The 22303-nt window shown below is 40.0% G+C and overlaps 2 protein-coding genes across 2 annotated transcripts; one reads left to right on the top strand and one right to left on the bottom strand.

Moving 5' to 3' along the window:
- The first annotated feature begins 3573 nt into the window (after nucleotides 1-3573).
- LOC113200457 (olfactory receptor 11A1-like) lies at nucleotides 3574-4539 on the top strand. The gene has a single exon (XM_026413886.1). It carries the CDS (start codon nucleotides 3574-3576, stop codon nucleotides 4537-4539), a length of 966 nt encoding a protein of 321 aa, XP_026269671.1.
- A 15100-nt stretch (nucleotides 4540-19639) lies between these two features.
- LOC113200470 (olfactory receptor 11L1-like) lies at nucleotides 19640-20584 on the bottom strand. The gene has a single exon (XM_026413901.2). It carries the CDS (start codon nucleotides 20576-20578, stop codon nucleotides 19640-19642), a length of 939 nt encoding a protein of 312 aa, XP_026269686.1. The 5' UTR covers nucleotides 20579-20584.
- Nucleotides 20585-22303: the final 1719 nt, after the last annotated feature.

Raw genomic sequence — 22303 nt, 5'->3', positions numbered from 1 at the left:
GGGGAATGAAGTCACTGACAACAGAAATCATAATGAAAGCTGCTACTTATTTTATGCCAGCTACTATATTAAGTGTTTCACATAGACTGTGTGTTGACTGATCATAGTAACCTAGGAGATAGTTATAATCACTTGTTAGTTAAGGTAAGGTTAGGTTGTTGTATCTAAAACAGTAAAAAAAATAAGTAAGTTGTACAGAATGAAAATATGTTTATCCCAGGAGAAGTGTGGCTCAGCTGTTTCAGGTTATCCTGGCATACCAGGTTGAGCGCCCCCACCCCCCAATCTTGTGGTCCCAGATGGCAGTTCACAATTCTGCTCTCAGGTCTGCATTCCAGAAAGGGGAGAGGATGAAAAGGGGAAAGTAATGATATCTACTTTTCATTTTAAGAACACCTTCTCAAAGTTTCACATCTCATTCTGTTCTCACCCTATTGGCTGGATCCACATACAAAGGAAATGTGAACTCTAGGACAGGTGTATATCCAGCTATAGGAGCTGACAAGCTGTAGTCTGAGATCCAAAAACCTTATTTTGGTAAATAAAATTTTAATGTAACATAGGCACTCTCATTCATTTATATATTATCTGTGCTGCTTTCTGAGTAAAATAACATTGTTGAATAGTTGTAATAAAGACAGGATGGACCACAAAACTTAAAATAGTACTCTCTAGCATTTAAGAAAAAGTTTGCCAATCCCTGATATAGGAAAAGGAGATAATGGATATTTGGGGACACCTAAGAGGCTCTGTTGAGATTCGTAGTTAATTGATGACAAAATAGAGGCACATGGAGGGTGCCTAAATAGCCCAGGGTCACATACTGGTAAGTGGCAGAGCTCAGGTCTGAACATGGTTCTGTCTGGTTTTAGAGGCAAAGCACCATTCATTCTATCATACTATTAAATCACTGAGCAAACATTTACTGTGTCTCCTCTGTCCCAGACAGTGTTCTAGGAGCTGAGGATTCAATAGTGAATAAAAGACAGGACATCCCCCCTCTCGTGGAGCCTACATTAAAGGCAAGAGACTATTAAATAGAATTAAATATAGTGTATTATGTGTTATAGGTGTTATAAATAAAAAAATAAATCAGAAAGAAGGGAAAGCAGTCACCAAGTGGAAGTAGATGTTCATTTTTAAAGGAAACAGTTAATCATGGCCTCAATACTGGGGGAAACCAAGGAGAATGGGTCTGAGCCAAAGCTCTTGAGAAGGAGGCAGGAGCCTGAACTGACAACATCCAGTGAAAACCATGAGTTCCCCCTCAAAAAAAGGAGGTTGAAGAAAGGGTCAGGAGCCGGACAGGAACAAGAGCTAAAAGAACAAAGAGAGCAGTGTGGGTGCCCCTGGCTCATGCATGGTGGGGAACTGGTACAAAGTGGATGTGTAGGAAGAAGCTGGCGAAAAGGTACAAGACCATGGTGGAGAATTTGCCTTTAACCCTTTTGGATTTGAATTCTCAAATCCCCTTGCACATAAACTCAGAACACATGTGCATATACACATACATGGAAATTAGTTGGTTCAGTGGAAAGTTCATGACTTTTGGAGTCACACAGAGTTGTGAATCTCGATTCTGCCACACGCTCCTTTGAGGATTCTAGGCTAGTTGTTGTTAGTTCTGTTGTTAGTCATGATTTACAGATCATTTTCCATGTGGCAGCCACTTTATATACATGATCTCATCTAATCCTAACATAACTCCATAGACAGATATTAAGGTTACTTTAAATGAAATTCAAGTTAAATTAAGTGTGAAAATCAAGTGATGAAAACGTATTATTAATTTTTTTTAAATTAAGTGGTGATAGGAAATGGTTAAGATGTAATGAGAAATGTATAATTTTCCTCCTGTGCATTTATAGTGTTTATCTTGTTTCAGTGCAGTGATTAGGAATGTTGGTTAATCCTTCTGTGGGGATGTTTTTAATAAATAATTTTATTTTGTAAACAAAAGTCTTTAATACTTATTTAGTGCTTCTATGTGCCAAGCACTATTCTAATTACTTTCCATGTACTCAAAACAACACTGAGATAACTTTTATTGTCCTTGAGTGTTAGCTTTTTGTTGCTGTAAAATATTTCCTGAGAAAGTCAACTTAGAGGAGGAAAGATATATTTTGGTTTACTGTTTCAGTGGTTTTAGTGCATGGTCACTTGGCCCCATCACTTCATAGCAGCTGGGAAGCAGAGAGTGTGGGCTAGGGAGGGGCCAGGAATAAGACAAAATCACAAAGCAATGTCCCAGTGACCTACTTCCCCTAACCATGCCCCACTGCTTGTTTCCACCATCTCCCAGTAGTTCATTCAATTATCAACCCATTAATCCACTGATGAAATCTGAGCTCTTGTGATTCCATCACTTCCTCAAAGCTCCACCTCTGAACATGGCTATATTGGGAACTAAGCCTTCAACACATGAGTATTTATTTGGAGGACATTTCAAATCCATAACACCTTGTTTTTCAGATGAGAAAACTGAGAATCAGAAAGATGAAGTACCTGCCCAAGGTCACACAGTCAAACTAGGCAGTCTGGCTCTAAGGTTCCTTTGTTTAGTCATTATACCACACTACCTTGAAAAATACACCAAAACAAAATTGAATAAGAAAACATGCCAATTTCTCTCCCAGGGCTGCTAATCCATATGGAAAGCCTACTTATTTGGACCCTGTGATCTAACCCATGGCCGCTTTCTAATGTCATTATATTTGAATTAAGGTAGAATTACCAAGGAACAAATATTTTACTTCTAAAAGAATGACCTGGGAGACTCAAAATTTAAAAATGACAGCAAAGAAGGTAACATGTGCTCTTAATCTTTATATGTGTGACTACCTATAAATCTGTGTGTGCCTAGATGTGTGCAACACAAATCCAACCAGTAGTTCCAAATGTCAGCTGCTAGGATTTTTTCCCCAGAAGCCTAAATTATATCCTTTTAGGAGCAAGATTTAAAAATAAGAAATTCTTATTCTCTTGTAGGTGATACTCCTGGTTTTCCAGAATCTACTCTCTCTGGCAACTGCTGTCCTGCTCCCTCATGGATGTAGGCACCAAATAGGCATGGATGATCCAGTAACATCAAAGAAATGATCCTCTGCTTCAGTTCTGCCATTTCAGTCATTTCATGCTCTGATCAAAAAGGACATAAATATGATTTGTTATCTGGCCTGTCATTTCTTGGAATTGTCAATGTTTAATAATAATTTTCCTCTGTTCAAAATGGCATTAAGAATTCCAAACATGGTCTCTCCACATCTCCTTTTAATGTGAATGTGGGGCTCTCAACTTGCTACCAGTGTTTGTATTCTGGATTGTTCTCTTAGGGATAGAGATTGCTTCTCACTGAGCTGTTCCTTTTCCCAGTTAGTCTCCCTTACCCTATTTCACATCCTGACAAGATGACAGGTTCAGCTGATTTTTAGAAACAGTTTTTTGAAGGCAAATTTAACTGGCTGTGATGAGGACCAGTCCCCTAGAAATGCCCTCATCAATACAGAGCTCTACCCACTGACAGAAGTGGACCATGTGGGAAATCTAAGTGGTGATATGATCTGATGTGTTGTTATGGAGAAGCAAAAACTTCCTCAGACATTTTTGCCCTCTGTGAGGCCAGAAAACACCACTATGATGGTAACTGAGTTTATCATACTAGGGTTTGGAGACCTTAAGGAACTGAGTCCCTTACTCTTCCTAGTGTTTGGCATTGTCTACTTAGCCACCATTTCTGGGAATCTTCTCCTTGTGGTGCTGGTGAGCACTCAACAGGTTCTACAAACTCCAATGTACTTCTTCCTGGTGAATCTCTCATGCCTGGAGGTGTGCTATACATCCAATATTGTGCCCAGGATGCTGGTGGACTTGTTGAGAGAAAATAGAGCAATGTCTATGGTGTGTTGTATTATTCAACTCTATTTCTTTGGGGCCCTGGGAAGCACTGAATGTTGTCTACTGGCAGTGATGTCTTATGACCGGTACCTGGCTGTCTGCTGGCCCTTGCACTATCCAACATTAATGCATAAAACTTTGTGTATGGGACTGGCAGTTGGCTCGTGGCTTAGTGGCTTCACTGTGGCAGCTGCATTCCAGGGTGCTATGGTATCCAGCTTGACCTTCTGTGGGGACAATGAGATTGACCACTTCTTCTGTGACTTGAAACCTCTACAGAAGCTCTCCTGCACAGATCCTCATCTGGTCAACCTGGTGTGCATGAGTCTAACAGCCCTGGTGACCCTTGCCCCCTTTGGACTAACCCTAGCCTCCTACTGGAGGATTCTTTCAGTGGTCTTGCATATGCCATCCACAACTGGTAGGCAAAAGGCATTCTCCACTTGCTCCTCTCATCTAGTAGTTGTGACCTTGTTTTATGGGACCTTAATCTTGGTCTATGCTGTGCCCTTGGCTGGCCAGGTGCCAACTCTACATAAAACCTTTTCCTTGCTGTATACGGTTGTCACTCCCCTGTGTAATCCTCTTATCTACAGTCTCAAAAACAAAGATGTCAAGGATGCCCTAAGGAAACTGAAAATTTGATCCTGCAATGACAGCACCACTCAACCAAAAAAACTGACAGCAGCCTGAAGTCAAAGCATTCTTCCCATGCTCAAAGAAGTCTCAATCAGATTAGGACAACACAGAATAGATGATAGTTTTTATAATGCCAAATATTGGCTCATCCCCAAATCTTATGATTTGGGGGATGAGTTGGTCCCGGTCTACTTGAGATGACCTAGTGTTCCTTGAACATATTTATACTGTGGAGAAGCACTTCCAAGTTGATGGGAGGGAAAACCATTCTGGGATAAATAATACATAATTATTGCATTTATCTCCCCCAAAAGCTCCACCTTGGAAGTAAGAAATGGTAGGTATATTTTACTTGTGTTCAATTTCCATATTGAAATATCACACTGAACCCCATTGATATGTACAGTTAATAAATGTTAATCAAAAATTCAGGCATGATGGTGCATACCTGTAATCCAATGGCTCAGAAGACTAAGGCAGGTTTGAAGCCAGCCTAGCAACTTACTGAGACCCTGTTTCACAATAAAAATAAAAGAGGCTGGGGATATGACTCAGTGGTAGAGCACCCCTGGGTTCAATCCCTGGCACCAAAAAAGAAAAAATCAAAAGAAGTCCTTGATTTTGTTTATTTGAGGAGACTTGATACTGATTTTAAAAAGAAAACACAAACAAAAGAAAAAGAAAACACAACACAAGACAACTATAATATGTAAAGAAGCAGTTACTATTGAATAGGGTCACAAACATATACACCTAAAAGGGCAAGTCAAAAACTTCAATCACTGAAGCAAGTAGGAAAATATATAAAAAAAAATCAAAGTAGGAGATCCTGGGGCTGGAGGAGAAGTGGAATCATGTTACCCCCATAAGAATAGGGGAGTTCCCTAAGTGAGGAGACCATGTTTGTTTCCTTCTGGCTGGGTGGCTGTATTCAATGGTTATTAATAATAATACTGCACCTCTACTTGGCCTGGAATTACCAAAATAAAGATGGAATCTAACAGAATATATGAAAACCCACTAGTAGACTAATTTTAGAGGATTGTGCATTAAGCACTTAAAGCAATCTATTGGATATGTGGCTTGCCTTCAGCAGTATATTCTAGATTGGGGTCTCTCCAACATTTACAACTACCTACAGCATTTTCATTTCTTTTTTTCTGTTCTACTCGCAGATCCTTTTTCTTCTATATACATGAGTTTCTTGATGGACTAACTTGTGCTTCTGTTTCTTACTTTTGTACCTGTTTCCAGCTATCTAATATTATGAATTGGCATATTAATGCTACACTCTAAGAGAAAGAGAAAAGCAAAAAGATTCTGCTCTGGAAAAGGATACAATACATGTATTCATTTATTCAATCAAAAATATTTATTGAGAGCTTAATATTATCCACACACTATGCTGGATGCTGAGAATAGAATAATGAACAATGTAGACAGTTTCAGTCTGAGATATTATAGTCTGGAGGCCTTAGTGTTCAAATTGCTCAGAATTTATGTTCTTACATTGTTTATAGAATATGTAGATCTTGAAAAAAGTACCTGTAAAAAAATCTCAGCAGGAAAATTCTAATGTACTTATTTACCTTAACTTTAAAATTATCTAATTAATGTGCAAAACTTAATATAAAGGCCTAACAAAACTTTTAGTGGGATATATGAATAAAAGAAATGCTCATAATGTCTGTAGTTTGATCCTTTAAGATCCAACTCAAGCTATACCTTCTCCTGGAACCCTCCAGGAATGTCCTATTTGTATTTTTTCTCCCCTGAGGAGTACTTTATATTTCTTCATTTGATATGTAGAAGGAATTGCTCTGTACTTTTTATGCCTAAGTCCTATCTTCTCATGAGTTTGTGAACCCTTCAGACAGAGGCAGAAAGTCATTTACAGCTGTACCCTCAAGTGCCCAACATAGTGCTGTGTGTACAGTGGACAGATGATACCCACCTGCATACACTAAAATCCAAGCTCTTCAGTGTGGGACTCAAGGCCTTCCATCACCCTGCTCCTGCTCCTCCAATCTCATCTCCCAATAATCTCCATCTCATAATTTACCGTATTATGCTTGCACATCCTTACTTCTGCCCTATGCCAGGAAAACCTGCACACATTTATATGGCAACTAGCTAATGTTCTCCTTTTTAATATTATGCTCCATCATCATCGCCTCCAGAAAGTCTTGCCTGTTTTCTCCCATCTAATACTTTGAGCTAAATGATGCTCTCCTATTCTCTATGAGATTCACCATGGACCTAAGTTTGAGGAATTATCTGTGTCTCCAGTGCCTAGAGAGTACTTGGTATACAGGAGGCAATGAATCAATAGTTTTTGAGTGAATGGTCAAATGATTGTATGTTTTCTACTCTCACTTAACTATATTTCCTCAGGTTTGATTACCACCTGTATCCTGACAATCCCTCAATAAATTAATATTGTGATGTAAAGAAAAAGTAAAGGATTCTAGGAAGACATACTTAACTTGGATTGTGTTGGGTATAACAGAGAAAGCTCTTCATATAGGACATTTGAACAGAGACTTGAAGAACAGATAGATAGGAGTAAGCCAGGCAAAGAAATTATAAGAAGGGTTGGGATAGGGGTTTTGACAGAGGGAACAAGGTCTGTAGTGATAAGGATCTTAGAGTGTTTGGGGAATAGAGAAATAGCTAGCAGGGTTAGAATGTAGTGATCAAGGGAGAGAATTTTGCAGGCTGGGCTGGGAAAGTAGGCAAGTACCAAGAAATGCAGTGCTTTGCTGGCCTTCTTTGTTAAGTAAGATTGGAATTCTTGAATGATTTTAGTAGAGTAACATGACCCATGTTATTTTTTTTTTTTTGAGAGAGAGAGAGAGAGAGAGAGAGAGAGAGAGAGAGAGAGAAAATATCTTTTTTTTTGTAGATGGACACAACACAATGCCTTTATTTTTATGTGGTGCTGAGAATTGAACCTGGGTCACGCCCATGCTAGGCGAGTACTCTACCACTGAGCCACAATCCCAGCCCAGACCTATGTTATTTTTTAACATCTCTCTGGCTGCTATGTGGAGAATGATTTTTGATGGGAGTGGGGGGCTAATAGATGTGGGAAGTCAGCTAGTACACTCTTGCAGTGCCACTGGTGAGAGATGGTGATAGTGTGGATTATAAGTGTGGTGAGGGAGATGAAGAGAAATGAATTGAACTTGATATCTTCAGAAGCAGAATTGATAGGGCTTACTGATAGAGGGAAGCATCAATAATAAATTTCTGATTACTGGTTTGTGAATTGAATATATGCTCATGCTATTCACTGATATGTGGGGCGGGACTCTGAAATAGAGCCAGGTTTCCAGGAGAGAAAAAATTATGATAACAATTTTGTATGAGAGTGCTCTGATATGATAGTGGATGCTAAGTAGGTGGTTAAATATACTGATCGGGAACTCCAAAGAGATATCTGGTCCAGAAATAAAAATTGAGAAGCCATCAACATGTAGGTGGCATTTAAAAGAATGAAGTGGATGAAATCATGAAGAGAAGCAGTTTAAAGGGAGAAGAGATGACAGCCCAGTCTGGAGCCATGGGAACTTCATTTAGAGGTTATTTAGATAAAGAATGGCCAGCAATGGAGGAGAGGATAGACAGGAGGAAAACCATCAAGGAGAGAGAAAAGAATGCTTTAACAAGGAGAGCCTGGTAAATTGTGTTGGAGGCTGTTGAGGGGAAGAGTAAGCTGAAAACAGAGAAGAGTCCATTGTATCTCCTAACTTGGAAGACATTGATGACCTCACTAAAGGCACTTTTGGTAGAGTTGTGCATGCAGAAGCAATATTGGATTGAGACAAAGGAACAAATTAAAAGTATTGGGAACTGAATTAGAACAAATTACATTCCATACATTTATAATTATGTCAAAATGTCTATTAATGCTATGTGTAACTGAAAATGACAAATAAATAAATAAATAAGGGTAAAAAAGAAAAAAAATCTACAGATAATTCTTTGGAGGCATCTTGCTCCCAAAGGAAATATATTTGTTAAAGCTAAAACAGAAAGAAAGCTTAGGGGAAGATGTATTTTACCATGTAAAATATTACAATACATTTTAAGGTAGGAGAGAGGGAGTAGTTGAAGATGCAGGAGACTGTAGAGATATGGTCCCTCCAGTGCCCAGAAGGCCCAAGGTCCAGAGCACATGTGAAAAGATTGGTCTCTGCTCAAAGGAGTGACACTTACACTGTGACAAATATGTTCTGAATGTCTACTATGTTCTTGATTTTGTTTCAAATACTACAGATACAACAAGGTATAAATCATAATCCTTGCTTTCTAGAGCTCATAGCCTGATGAAACAGATAGGCAATTAGGCAGACCATTATAATTAAGTTGATTAATACTATGAGAACTGTAAGGTCCCACAGAAGCACTGAGAAAACACTGATATTTTTATAAATTGAACCGTATTCCCCAGAGAAAGATATGTTGAAGTACTAATGCCCAGTACCTAAAACTATGACCTTATTTGGAGATAACGGTCTTTACAGAGGTAATGAAGTTAAAATGAGGTCATTAATGTGGGTCCTTATTCAATAAGACCAGAGAAATTTAGACACATGCATACAGGGAGAATACCATATGAATGAATGCAGAAATTGGGGAGCTTCATCTAGAAGCCAAGCAATGCCAAAGATTGCTAGGAAGTCACCAGAATCCGTGAATGAGTCATAGGACAGATTCTTCATTGATGGGACCAACTCTGTCTTGATGTCACACTTCCAGTCTTCAGAACTTGGAGAAAAGATAAATTTCTGTGGTTAAAGCCACTCATTCTGTGGTGGTTTGTTATGGTAGTCCTATCTAACTCATTTAGACACTCAAATCCATCTGTGAGATAGTCGTCAAGAGAAGAGAAGACTTCTCAGAGGAGATATTATCTCAGCTGAATTAAGATAAATAAGATTTCATGGGTGGAACTTGGGGGGGGGCATTCCATGCAAAGTAGTCATTTGCAATGGCTTCAAAGTCGAAAGGTGTACACATGTCCAAACTACTGCAAATAATCCAGTGTGGCTGGATGTACAGTGTGTGCACAATGGTGGTGACAACTGAGACCAATAAAGCTGCAGATAATTCAGGAAAGGCATTTTATTCCAAGCCAAGGGATTTGGACTTTAACTTGAAGGCAAATGGTTAGCCTTTAAATGTTCTTTCCCCTCCCCACTACTTACCTGCCTAATTCTATGTTTCTAGGAAGCCTTCTCTTTTGTCTATTGTGGCACTTCTTATACAGAACTGTGAACAAAATTGGCTTCTTGGTCTCTTTGAATACACAGTGAGCTTCTTGAGGGCTGAGGTGATGTCTTGTTTGCTGAGATGTGCCCATGGCCCAGTAAATGCTGGTAGGTTCTTAGGATAACATTAGGACTTCACTTTGGAGTGATAGTCCTGAGAACTCTGCATTTTGTTCAGTCTTCCTTTCATTGGTGAACCAGTACTTTTCATACTTGGCTTTCACTTCAATTTTCCACTTGGCTTTTCCTTTGGACCAAGGACCCTGAGAGCTTCCCTTCCACCCCAAACTAGCCATCCCCACTTCAGGCTGCCTTTCATGCATGCTGGTTTCTACTGCCCCCGAGGGAGCCTGGTTCACACCATGCAAATCCTGTGGTCCAACCTTATCACCTTGTTCCCACCCTTGGTCTGCCAGGATTAGTGCTTAACTTAGCCTAAGCAGGGTCATTAGGTCAGTTTCAAGGAAGCAGTTCTGGCCAGAATGGACCAAAGAACAGGTGGCAGCTCTGGCAAGAGGATGCAGTTGAAACTGCATGATGGGGCAATGGGCTACTGGGCTGGATGGAAGGGCAAGGTCAGATAATGTGAGCAATCTACAACTGACCCAAATTGGACCCATGGGATCCCTGATGAAGAAGGCAAAACAGGGCACTGGATCCAAAAACCAGGAAGAATGATGGTCAAGACAAGAAGCTGGCAAGAAATGGGCTTCAATTAGATTGGATTCATTTAAAAAATTTATGCCCTTTCATGCTTGTCACACCTCTGTGCATAAACAGACCCCAACCTGAATAATCACACACACATACACACACACACACCAGAGACACAAGATGATGACACACAGACCCATATCCACACTGGCAGAACCTAGTGTGACATGCTTTGGTTGGCAGATACTGTAACATCTGATCTGTTTGCCATTGGCAGTGAAGGAGATGCACTATATAAAAGTGCATGTACCAAATAATAGAGGAATGCTTTCAAGTAGCCACGTTCTTTTCATTGCAATTGTTTCAAATAAATAACTTTCTGTCTTCTTTTTCTTTTTTTTTTTTAGTTGTTGATGGACTTTATTTATTTTCATGTGGTGCTGAGAATCAAAAAAGAGCACACTCTGTCTTCTTATGTTAAGTGAATTTGATACCATTTAACATTTTCTGGATGATTTTAGGCCATTTTATAAACATTAATTACTAGAGGCTAGGCTTAGATATGGGATGCCCTTAGGAGCTAGCTTAAAGTATATTGGACTCTATGTCTCTATTAAATGGCCCAAATATAAATAACCCTTTCACACAGAGACACACATTACTCTAATATATGCAAATATCTATCTATCTAGATAGGTATATAGATATATAGATACAAATATGCACACACGTGCGCGCGCACACACACACACACACACACCATCTTTCACGTAAATGTTTTCATACAAGGGGTAGAGCACTTGCCTAGCATATGTGAGACACTAGGTTCATTCCTCAGCACTACATAAAAAAAAATTTTTAAATGCACACACAAATACATACACAGTGCTGTTACATAAAAGCTATCTCTACACCTCTCAGCCAGGTTTGTAAGTAGCTCCTTTTCTTATAACCAATGGCCTGCTTCTTTCGTCATATTCCTTCCCATTTTTGAATACTAATTATTGGGATTAAAGAATTGGCCCCTCATTCACTATAGAGTAGATGGTTTAATTGGTTATACCTGACATAGTTAAAGAAGGCATTTTAATTACAAAGAACTTCACTGGGAGATGGGCTCAGGGAGAGTTATTAAAAGTAAGTGCATAACAGCTCCTAGGGAGGTCATTATTTTGTACTTCTCCCCAGCCCAAGTTATGTTTATCATTGGTAGCCAGGTGAGAGGAAATTCCCTGAATTCATTAGAAACCTGGAAAAATAACTTTTCCTTGCCAACACCTCCCTTTCTTGCTGGAACACATTTCTTCTGGAAGGAGCTATGGCAAAATGGTTTGCCCAGAGCATCTTTTATTTTGTCTAAAGGGAAGCCTCCATAAACTTCCCAGTCTCAGGGCTCATCCTTTGACAACAATCCCCTACACACACACACACACACACACACACACACACACAGAGAGAGAGAGAGAGAGAGAGAGAGAGAGAGAGAGTAGAACAGCCATCCCAGCAACTGAATGTTGGAAATAACGCGGACACCACCGAGACTACCAATATCCATGTGTGTGCCATCACAAGGAGGGGAAAGAAAATGGTTCACAGACATTTTACTACCATCTGCTTTTTGTATATACAAACCATGTACTCATCAAAAACTCTTATCTGTTCATTGATGCCAAGCTGGCAGAACCCATTGTGACATTGCTTGGTTGGCAGATATCATAACACCTGATCTGTTTGGCATTAGCCAGGAAAGCAATGTTTTCAAGTACATGGACTAAACAGAAGAAACATCACCTGCAGTAACCAATTGTTTCAAATGCATAGGTCTGTCTTTTTGTGCCAAGTGTAGCTGACACAATTTGCCCTTTTCAGGCTGATTTTACGCCATCTTTATAGACAGTAATCATGGGTTGGGATGGAATGTTAGGGGTGTCCTAAGGCGCTATCTTGTAATGTATCAGATTATTTAATTATCCACTAATAGCCCCCAAGCTGTCTATTATTAAAGAAGTCTCCTGTCTTTTTTCTTAATGTCTTCACTTGCTGATAACATTGTTCATGACTCTTCCTTTGACATTTTCTGTTCTACCTTAGGCTCAGAAACCAAGCTGAGTTACAATCGTGTATAAAGCAGGATTGACAGCCTCAGGGGGTTTTCTATAAGTACTCTGCATGAGTTTTGGTACATAGTTTTTGTATCATCTATTTTGACTGCCCCAAGGTTTTTAAAGAGTAATTCTTAGTTTTTAGCTCTGTCAATAGTAGACAATTATGGCTTCCAGGAAGAGGACCATTAGATAAGTGACATATCATTGTAGTTAGGGTTAATATAGATAAAGTAAACCTCTTACTTTGAACTTTCTTGGTTCAGGATACAGGACTGCCTTATTTTTTATACCTTTATTTTATTTATTTTTATGTTGTGCTGAGGATCAAACCCAGTGTCTCACACATGTGAGAAGAACAATCTACCACTGAGCCACAACCCCAGCCCCAAGGGACTGCCTTATTTATAGAGTAGGCTTTGGAGTTTACCATTTTGCCAGCTACAAAAAAAAAAAAAAAAGTGTGTTTGGTAAACTAATACTTTAAACAAGATTACAGGTTTTGAAATTCAGGTTTCATTTACATGTGAAAGTATAATCATTTAGTGATTATACTTACCTGTTTATTGATATGGATGCTGCTAAGCCATCTATTTGGAAGTAGAGTTCATTGTTTTCTATTTGGAAGTAACAATAGCAGACAATAATGCCTCAATTAATCAACACTTTGAGAAGAAAATTAATTTGAATAAAATCAGCCTGGGTTCACAGAGATCTAGAGGATTAATGGAAACTTTCAGTCCTTGTCTAGCAATAGGGATGGCTGAAGAAAATTGAGAGCCAAGTCCTATTTACTGAGGAAGGTAAAAGTCCATAGTACCTCCAGCTCAGGAGTAATAGGTGTAGGGTCATGTCCCAAGGAAACAGAAATACATCCCACAAGCCTAAGAGACTCCAAGCCTGAACTTAAAGTGTGGCCAGACTGGAATATCATTTGTGACATTACTCTCTGATGGAAGTTTTTGAATAAGAAGAGTCAATGTTCACAGAGGTTTTGTGTTATGTTTTGAATGGCATCCTGACCTTGGACTAAGTCAGATTTGTCTTGCCATCAATTAATACCTCAATATGTGCCAGATACCAAGCTAATTGTCTTGCATGTATTATATCAGTTAATTTTTGTGAACTTTGCAGGTGAATGTTATTTCTGTTGAGTAGATAAGGAGACTGCAGCTCAGAGAAAGTAAGCTACTTAATGGGCCAGGTTAGTGAATGGTTTGATAATGTTCCAAATCTAACTCAGAGCCTGCTATTTATTAATCACTACCAAATAATGTAATTACTCAAGAGATAAAATAAAAAAATATTCTAAGGTGCTCTAATAGGTTCATGAAACAATCTGATGGACCTTCCCAAGCCTTATTTATTTTCCCTTCAAGTCCATGTGGCACTGACCTTCAGTTAGCCCTGGTTGAGATGATGATTACAAAATATATGAAAGAGAAAGAACAAAATAAGTGGTCTAATTTCTAAAATAATCGTCCTTGTGGTTACATCTACATTGCCCAAGGGGAAGTTGTTACTCAACATTTGGAACCATGACCAAGGCCAAACTGGCAACAGGCTTTAATTTTCAGGAACAAAACTTTCAAAGTCAACTAATCATTCTGGAACTACCTAGCATTGGTGGTGAAATTCATATTATTTTTATGTTACTGCAAAAATGAGCAGTTATTGTTTAAGGGATCAAATGTCAAATATTGTGTGAAATGAATTTGCAAGTGAGATATTTAGATGTTAACAGATGTGTATGAGGAGATGAATGATATCAAGAGCAAGACTTGGGACTGCCACAAAAGATTTAGTGAAGGTGTCCATGATGATGCATGAATTGATCACCTAGTCATCCATGGGACCTATGGAAATATTAAAAAGTTCAGAGATTTGCTTCTTTCATTGTTTTTATGTATCGCAAATGTAAGAATGATGGCTGAAGAACCCAATTTGGATGAAGAAGCTGATTTGTTCTGGAAAAAAACCACTAAACAGAAGCAAAGTTTCTGTAAAGATGTCAATACATTTTGAGTGACAAATGAAAACACAGAAGGTTGACATTTATTTTGAACTTTCAAGAGAAGCTCAACAAAACATGGTGTTTTTGAAAAGAATAGTAACAAGAATGGAAAATGTTTTTTCTAGTATGCTCAAGAAACAAAAGTGCTAGAATGTTCAAGGCAAATTTTGGCATGCCAGAGACCTCAAAATGGGTGTAGAATCCAACTACAGATGAGATCATGGAGTTGTGCCATTTTGTTAACGTGATACGGTTCATGTAGAATTCACCTCTCAAAGGCAATCAGTCCAGCTAGTAGAAAAGATATTATGAAACACTGAAGAAACTCTATGAGTGGCTTATTCACTAAGAAGTGAATTGACAAATCATTTTTGCAATTTTGGTCATGCATGGCGCTACTCAACAATCCCTGTGGGTTCAGCTCTGTCTAAGGCTCTTGGAACAATACTAGTCTGACACAGGGACATATTTGAAATCCATGCCTATTCTGACTGTCATCCCATGACATTAATTGGGGTCCTATTTAGTTTCCTATAAGTTTCTTATAGAGTCTACTCTTTTTTTGGTTCCTCAATTGATATTCTATTCTCCACAAAGAATAGGATTCCTAGTTATCTCTCTACAGGCCTTTCTAATGTTTACATTAATTCTATGTTTCTATCTGTTCCTGGAACCCCCAGATTTCCTCTACCTAATTCTTGCCTTGACCACTACTATAGCCTTTGCCACGTGTGATGGTTAATCTGGGTTGTCAACTTGATTGGATTGAAAGATGCCTAGAAAATGTTTCAGATTAAGAGGTTTTTGGTGTCTAGGAGACTGTTTTCAGAGATTACTGGCATATAAGGACAACAAGAAGAGAGGTGAGACCCACCCTGAATGTGGGTGGCACTCTGTAATAGAATGGTGGCTTGGATGGAATAAAAAGTGGAAGAAAAAGAAAACCTAACAAGATGTAAGTCCCATTCTTCTTCAGTGAGTGGGTTTATAGCTACTGTCATCACCTGTAGACCCCAGGCTCCAGCTTCTTTAGTCTCCTAATGTGAACTCTCACCAGCAACTCTCTAGGGAGCTTCTAGGCCTCTAGTCCCAGATTGGGACTATGCCATTGGTTCCTCTTGTTCTGAGACTCCAGCTTCTTGGACTTGAGCAGTTACTGGTTTCCCAGTTCTCCGGCCTGCAGATGGCCACTGGGGAACTATCCAGCCTCTGATCTTGTGAGCCAATCTAATAAATCCTCTTTTATAATCACATGGAGATGGAAGATGGAAGGTGAACTTGAAAAACCTGTACAGCTTGAGAAGGAAGAAACATATTGGGTTAAAGTTTAGAAATCTTGGGGGACCCTACCAGGATACATTGCATATATTTTACCTCCATTTTTGGTTTGTACTTCAATTAACCTCTGAAGCCCCGTCAACTGCAATTCACTTGGCTGAGTTCCTGATACCTGCTTAACTCTTGGCAGTCTCCTCTTCCTAAGGTGTCAGACTCTGTCTCTAGGTCCTCTCTGGAGTTCTATTTCCATGCACACTGCTCTGAAGCACAATTTTAGCCTTTCACCTGTATATGGTCAATGCCACTGCCCTGAGGACAACTCTGCCTTCCCCACTTCCCACCCTGGCTGCTCTGTAAAGAAATGTTAAGGCAGGTACTGCTGGCAACTTTCCTTTAGATCAGGCCTAAAGCCTATTTTGCCTCTTCTTCTCCCAGACTTGCCCATTTCAGTTTTCCTCTCCCTCTTTCCTGAGCATCTGCTGAAGTACCAGCAAGCCATCTGGACAAAACAGTGGGGGTTAAGGTACAAATTGAAGCTGCAGCTCTTCTAATGTAGTATGACAGTTTGTACTGATCAGGTTAATGGGGATAATTTCTCTCTGGCTTGTACAGAGACATGAAAATTTAATCTGGTTTGCTATTAATTACTCTGTCCAATCATTAACATAATGTTTCGCTAAATAGAGGAAATCTATTCACATTGCAGAGGCAAGTGTACCAACCAAAGCACAATAATAGAAAACTGTTGCCTTTTGGGTTTAGCAGGGAAGCTGTACTACCATAGTGAGCAGGACATTAACTTTGGCATGCTTCTTACTATTAGGGATGGACTGCACTGAGCCATACACTTTGTACCCGTCTCCCCTGGGGAATTATGTACATTTGTGAGATAATCGGCAGGAGATACTGATATACACTGTGGTTTAGGGAACAAAGTGAAACTAATTGGCCCACAAGATTAAATAACCACACCTCAAGTGAGACCAACATGATGCTTTAGCAAGTAAATGAAATGGCTTTAGATGGCTTTTTTTTCATTCCTTTATTAACAAGTATTTATTGAACAATTATTCAGTGTTAAGTGCTTTTCTGGGTGCTTGGAATATGGTAGTCAAACAAAACTGACACAGATCCTGCCTTCTTGAAATATATAAATATAAATATATATATCTCACCTCTATAAAGATGAATACATAAAAATATATTCAGATAATTATATAATTGAAGTTGTGAAAAACTTAAAATGAGACCAGTCATGGTGGTATGCACCTGTAATCCCAGCACCTCAGGAGACTGAGGCAGGAAGATTACAAGTTCAAAGTCAGCCTCAGCAACTAAGCAGTGCTCTAAGTAACTTAGTGAGACCCTGTCTCAAAATTTAAAAAAAAGGGGGGGGGTGACTGGGGATGTGGCTCAGAGGTTAAGTACCCCTGGGTTAAACCCTCCTAACAACAAGAAAGAAGGAAAGAAAGAAAGAAAGAAAGAAAGAAAGAAAGAAAGAAAGAAAGAAACTTAACAATGAAAAAGGGTGTTCTATGGGCATATCTTGAAATGATGGGATAGTACCCAAAGGATTTACCAGGTGAAAAGTGGGATGGGGAAGGAGAAAAAGAATAGCACGTGTGAAAGTTTTGAGGTGACAAGTGGGATTCAGGAACTAGGAAATTAGAAAGGAATTCATAGAACAAGAGAGAGAAAAAATGATATATAAGCAAGATTTATGTCTTCGTAGGCCATGAATGGGCTCTAGATTAGGGTGACATGTCCTCAGATGTTTTGACAGGTAATGTTCATGCCCATGGTACATTTGGACTTTTTCCTAAGGGCGACAGGAAGTTGTTGAAGGTTTCTAGGTTTAGCTGATATCGGCTAGTAGGTATTTTAAAAAATTTTCCAATGGCTGACACAGAAGACAAATTAGTCAACCTATTTGAGAAAACTGCACTCAAAACAAAAACAAAAACAAGACATGTATGGATGAAGCAGATGAGATATTTCCACCGTGCATCTGCACAGAAGTCTAGGCAGAACCCCTGAGAGGCTAAAAAGTAATTACACTTCTACTCTAGATCCATGTCTTAACCACAAGGAGTGTGTTCTGCAGGCTCTATTTCATAATTGAGGGTAATTACAAGAAGTTAAAACTAGATTAGAGACAATTAGACCCTATACAACAGGGAGCTCTGTAGGTGGTCGGGAAGGGAGTAGGAAGAGCCAGCTGGGAAAGTGTTTCCCAAACTGCTTGGCATTCTTTGACTCATTTTGTAAGTGGAGGTTTGGGGAATGTCTATCTGTGCTTCTGGTATCTCTTTCTAGCTGGAGAGGATGGGCAGGTGAAATGAGGCGAAACCACACACACACACACACACACACACACACACACACACATACATTACTGACAGCCCATCAAGATTACCTTTTTTCTCAAGCCAAAGGGATTCATAAGCCAGAAGCCAAGAGATGGAAACAAAGAGGAAATGTAGGTGATGATTGCCTTACAATTCAATTCAAGATATCTTATTTGACCAACTACTTTTTTGCACCATTCTTGATCTAGCTACTGTATGGGGAGATATGGCCTTTAAAGGGCTTCTAAGTCTATTGGGGAAGTTTGGTATAGCTGGAGCACAAAACAGGAGAAGACGAATGTTGAGGGTGAGCTGAAGAGATGGCCAGAGGCCAAGCTGAGAAGCTTTAACTCTATCCTTGGGGCACTAGGGAATAATGAAAGGTTAGGTTTGGATTCTAGAAAGATCCATCTATCCACTGTGGGAAGGGTGGATGGGGGCACAGCAAGGAGGAAGGTTGGTTTGGTTCAGTTGGAGCTGGCTTTGGTGAGAAGTGTTGCTGTCTATGACCAAGAGGTGGGGGCTAGGGAGGAGAGACCAGTGTAGGCAGAGAAAGTGACTTATTTCATTCCGTTTATTCACCATGCATCCATTGCTTTGATGAGTCATTGATTCATCTAATCAACAAGTAATTGTTTTGCATCTTCACTAAGGGCAGCTCCATGCTGGGGGAATAAGGACTAGGGACAATGTTACTCCAATTTTCAAGGGACTTGAGTAACTATTCAAGTGAATGGAATAGTCAATAGCTTCTCTAGGATTTTAGAAATGGTTTTGATCAGTGGAGAGGCCAATGATCTAAGGAACAACAGGAGGTGAGGTGCAGCCACTAGAATTTGAATGAATCCTGGGGACAGGCCCAGTGAAGGATAATTCTAGGTAGAAGCTAAAAAGGCACAATAGGAAGTAATGAAAGATAAGGTAGGACAGATAGGGTATTGCAACTAAGTGCATACATAGAGGTGTGTGTGTGTGTGTGTGTGTGTGTGTGTGTGTAATATGCATATGGACACAAGTATATAATGCAATCCAAAAACCTCAGCACCAACAGATACTTCTATTATGTATACACATATGCACACAACACACACACACACACACACACACATACACAAAGAGGTAGGAGGAGGCTTTATGGCATGAGGCTATTGCTGCAAGGGGGTTCTGTTTAATTTCCCCCTAAAAGGTATTTCTGTAGAGTGTTTTAGACTGATGGAGTCACATGCATCTTGGTAAACTTAATCTTACTGTTCAGGTATTAACCAGGAAATCCTAACAGTATTAGACTATAAGTGGTTCCTGCTTGCAGGCCATTTCCATCAAAGAAGGGAACAGCAATGGTTGGAACCACCTAGTCCTCAGCCTTGTGCCTGGCATCCTTTAGAGAAACCCAGATTGCTGAGGAAACGGACTCCCTAGGAATGATGAGAGCCATTAGGTCTCCTTGGAGTATGCCCACCGACTCAGGAGTGTCCTTACTGCCTTTTTAACATCCTTGTTTCTCAGGCTATACACAATGGGATTGATCATGGGGGTGACCACTGTATAAAGTAGAGAGAAGATCTTGTTTAAGGCAGTGGCCTGGGTTGCTGTGGGAATGGCATATACTGTTCCCAGGGTTCCATAGTACAGAGTGACCACAATGAGGTGGGAGGAACAGGTGGAGAAGGCCCGTTGCTTTCCTGCAGCTGATGGGATCCTGAGGACAGCAGCCACAATGCGGATATAGGAGGCTACAGTGAGCAAGAAGGGTACCATGGTGACAAAGGAGGCCATGAGGAAAGTGGTTTTTTCCACTGTCTCAGGATCAGAACAAGCCAGCTTCAGCACAGGAGCCAAGTCACAGAAGAAATGGTCAATCTCATAGGCTGCACAGAATGGCAGCTGGAAAGTCATGGTGACAGTGACCACAGGAGTTAGGAACCCTCCAAGCCAAGACCCACCTGCAAGGAGGACACATGTGTGGAGGTTCATGAGGGAGGGGTATCGGAGAGGGCTGCAGATAGCGAGGTAGCGGTCATAAGACATAGCTGCCAGCAGAAAACACTCAACTACTGCCATGGAACCAAAGGAGTAAAACTGGGCCACGCAACCTGCAAAAGAAATCACCTCAGGGCCTGAAAGAAGGGTCTGCAGCATCTTAGGGACAATGGAGGTAGTATACCAGATCTCAAGGAAGGAGAAATTAAACAGAAAGAAGTACATGGGGGTTTGGAGGCTGCAGTCACTGGAAATGACTGTAAGGATGAGAATGTTCCCTAGCAAGGTCACAACATAGATTCCCAGAAATATTGCAAAAAGGAAAAATTGTAGCCCATGGAGACTCCCAAATCCCAGAAGAAGAAATTCTTTGATCATGGTCAGATTACCCATATCTGTGAGATTCAGGTGCCAGATCTGAGAAAAAGAAAGAAATGTTAGCCAATTGAAAAAACGAGCAGCGCTTCTGGAGGGGAACAAATACCTTCTAATACTGAACTCAAAGGCTCTGTCTCTTCCCTCCTGGAATGCATTTTCTATTTTGTTCTACTAGGTGTATTTACCTAATACTTGTAAAAGAATCAGAAACCATGCCCTGGAGAATGAACAGAGAGTGCATCTCCTATGTTCTTTTCCACTCTTTCCTTGACATAACCAATGATGAATCTACCTTTGGGAGTCTCACAGTGGGAGGCAAACACTTCCTAACGGGGACATGGTGCAGAAGCGTCTCTGAACTTAATATTGTCTGAACTTCTGAAACTCAGCTTTTAAGACTCAATAGAAATCTGAGTCCAAAATGCTAAAATAACTTTGGAATTCAGACAACTCTCTCTCTCCGAACCCCCCCCCCCCAAATCAAGGTGGGTGTCATCAGGGTTGTAATTGGAAGGAGGAGGGGAATTCAGAATTATTGATCTTAAAGTACCTGTAAGAAAAATAAGAGTTTCTTCCTGCCAGACTCTGGGGACATGTAGCACATTGCTTCCATGGCATCAAATTCCTATGGAAATTGGGGGAAATGTATGTAAAGTTATTCACTTGAAATGTTAGAGAAAAATAACGTTCCATCCTTCATAAATGAAAATGACATTCCTGACTCACAAGCAGTAGGATGTGCATTTAGAGTTATTTTTTTTCCAGCAGCAGGGATGGGTTAGCAGTGAGTCATGGATGCAGCTTCCCCTTCCCCACATGCCCCCTGCAGTGCTCAAAGACGAGTATTTGTAAAATGCCTGGTCTTAATAACTGGGCTGTAGCAGGATTAGAAATCAGTCTGTGCTGTGGCCTAAATTAGGGGTAAGTGTGAGGTCAGAAGTAGGGGCTTGATTCAGTCAGTGTTCAAGGCTGAAGGCTCAGTCTGTGGTCAGGGAATAAAGCAAGCCATCTTTGCTGCTTAGGTTTGGGTAATGGCAATGCGTCCCTAAAAAGTTACAGTTCAGCCATATTTTTGTCAGTGAAATCCTGGTTTAAATGCATTCAGGGAACTGGCTATTCAAAGGAATCTTATTAAGAACGCTTTTGTAATATGAAGGAATTTCCCTGTAATTTGCCCTTTGCACCAATCTGGATTGTTACTACCCTTGTGTAAAGGAAGATTCACCTCTAGTGGAGGGTTCCAGGACATTTAGGCTGCCAGAGGTAGTACTGATTATGATTATAGTGTATAAAGAAAATCAATCAGCAGCTAACGTTGTCCCTGGGGGTGACAGCTACTTCCTAATTGGGGGATTAAACTGCAGTGTCCTCTTACCATTTTATCTTGTCTTCCGAGACTGCCAGCCAGCATTCAGAATCAACATTAACATCATTAGATTTTTATCATTCAATCCCAAGTCTCATTAATTAGTATGGAATAAACATGATTTTCCCCTTTGGCTTTCAGGCATGCTCCTTGGTGCTCCCAAATTCAAAAGCATATACTTTCTCCAAATATTCTCCCATCCTCTCTTTTATTACAGTGAGGAGAGAGTAATGTAAATGCAAAAGAGACGCTTCAGCTCAGGACTCTTTGCTTCATTCATCTATTCATTCACTCGTTCATCCCATTTTTGGGACACATACTACATATCATATTATTGGACTGGGTAGGGACTGAGGATAAAACCATAGACAAGG

Source organism: Urocitellus parryii, chromosome X (genome assembly GCF_045843805.1).
Source record: "Urocitellus parryii isolate mUroPar1 chromosome X, mUroPar1.hap1, whole genome shotgun sequence".
In the NCBI taxonomy this organism is placed as follows: Eukaryota; Metazoa; Chordata; class Mammalia; order Rodentia; family Sciuridae; genus Urocitellus; species Urocitellus parryii.
The sequence above is the reverse complement of the archived record's forward strand: the minus strand, read 5'-3'. Positions and strand labels throughout refer to the sequence as shown.

Coding starts and splice junctions, on each gene's coding strand:
- LOC113200457 (XM_026413886.1), top strand. CDS start 3,574: ATGGAGAAGCAAAAACTTCCTCAGACATTTTTGCCCTCTGTGAGGCCA.
- LOC113200470 (XM_026413901.2), bottom strand. CDS start 20,578: ATGGGTAATCTGACCATGATCAAAGAATTTCTTCTTCTGGGATTTGGG.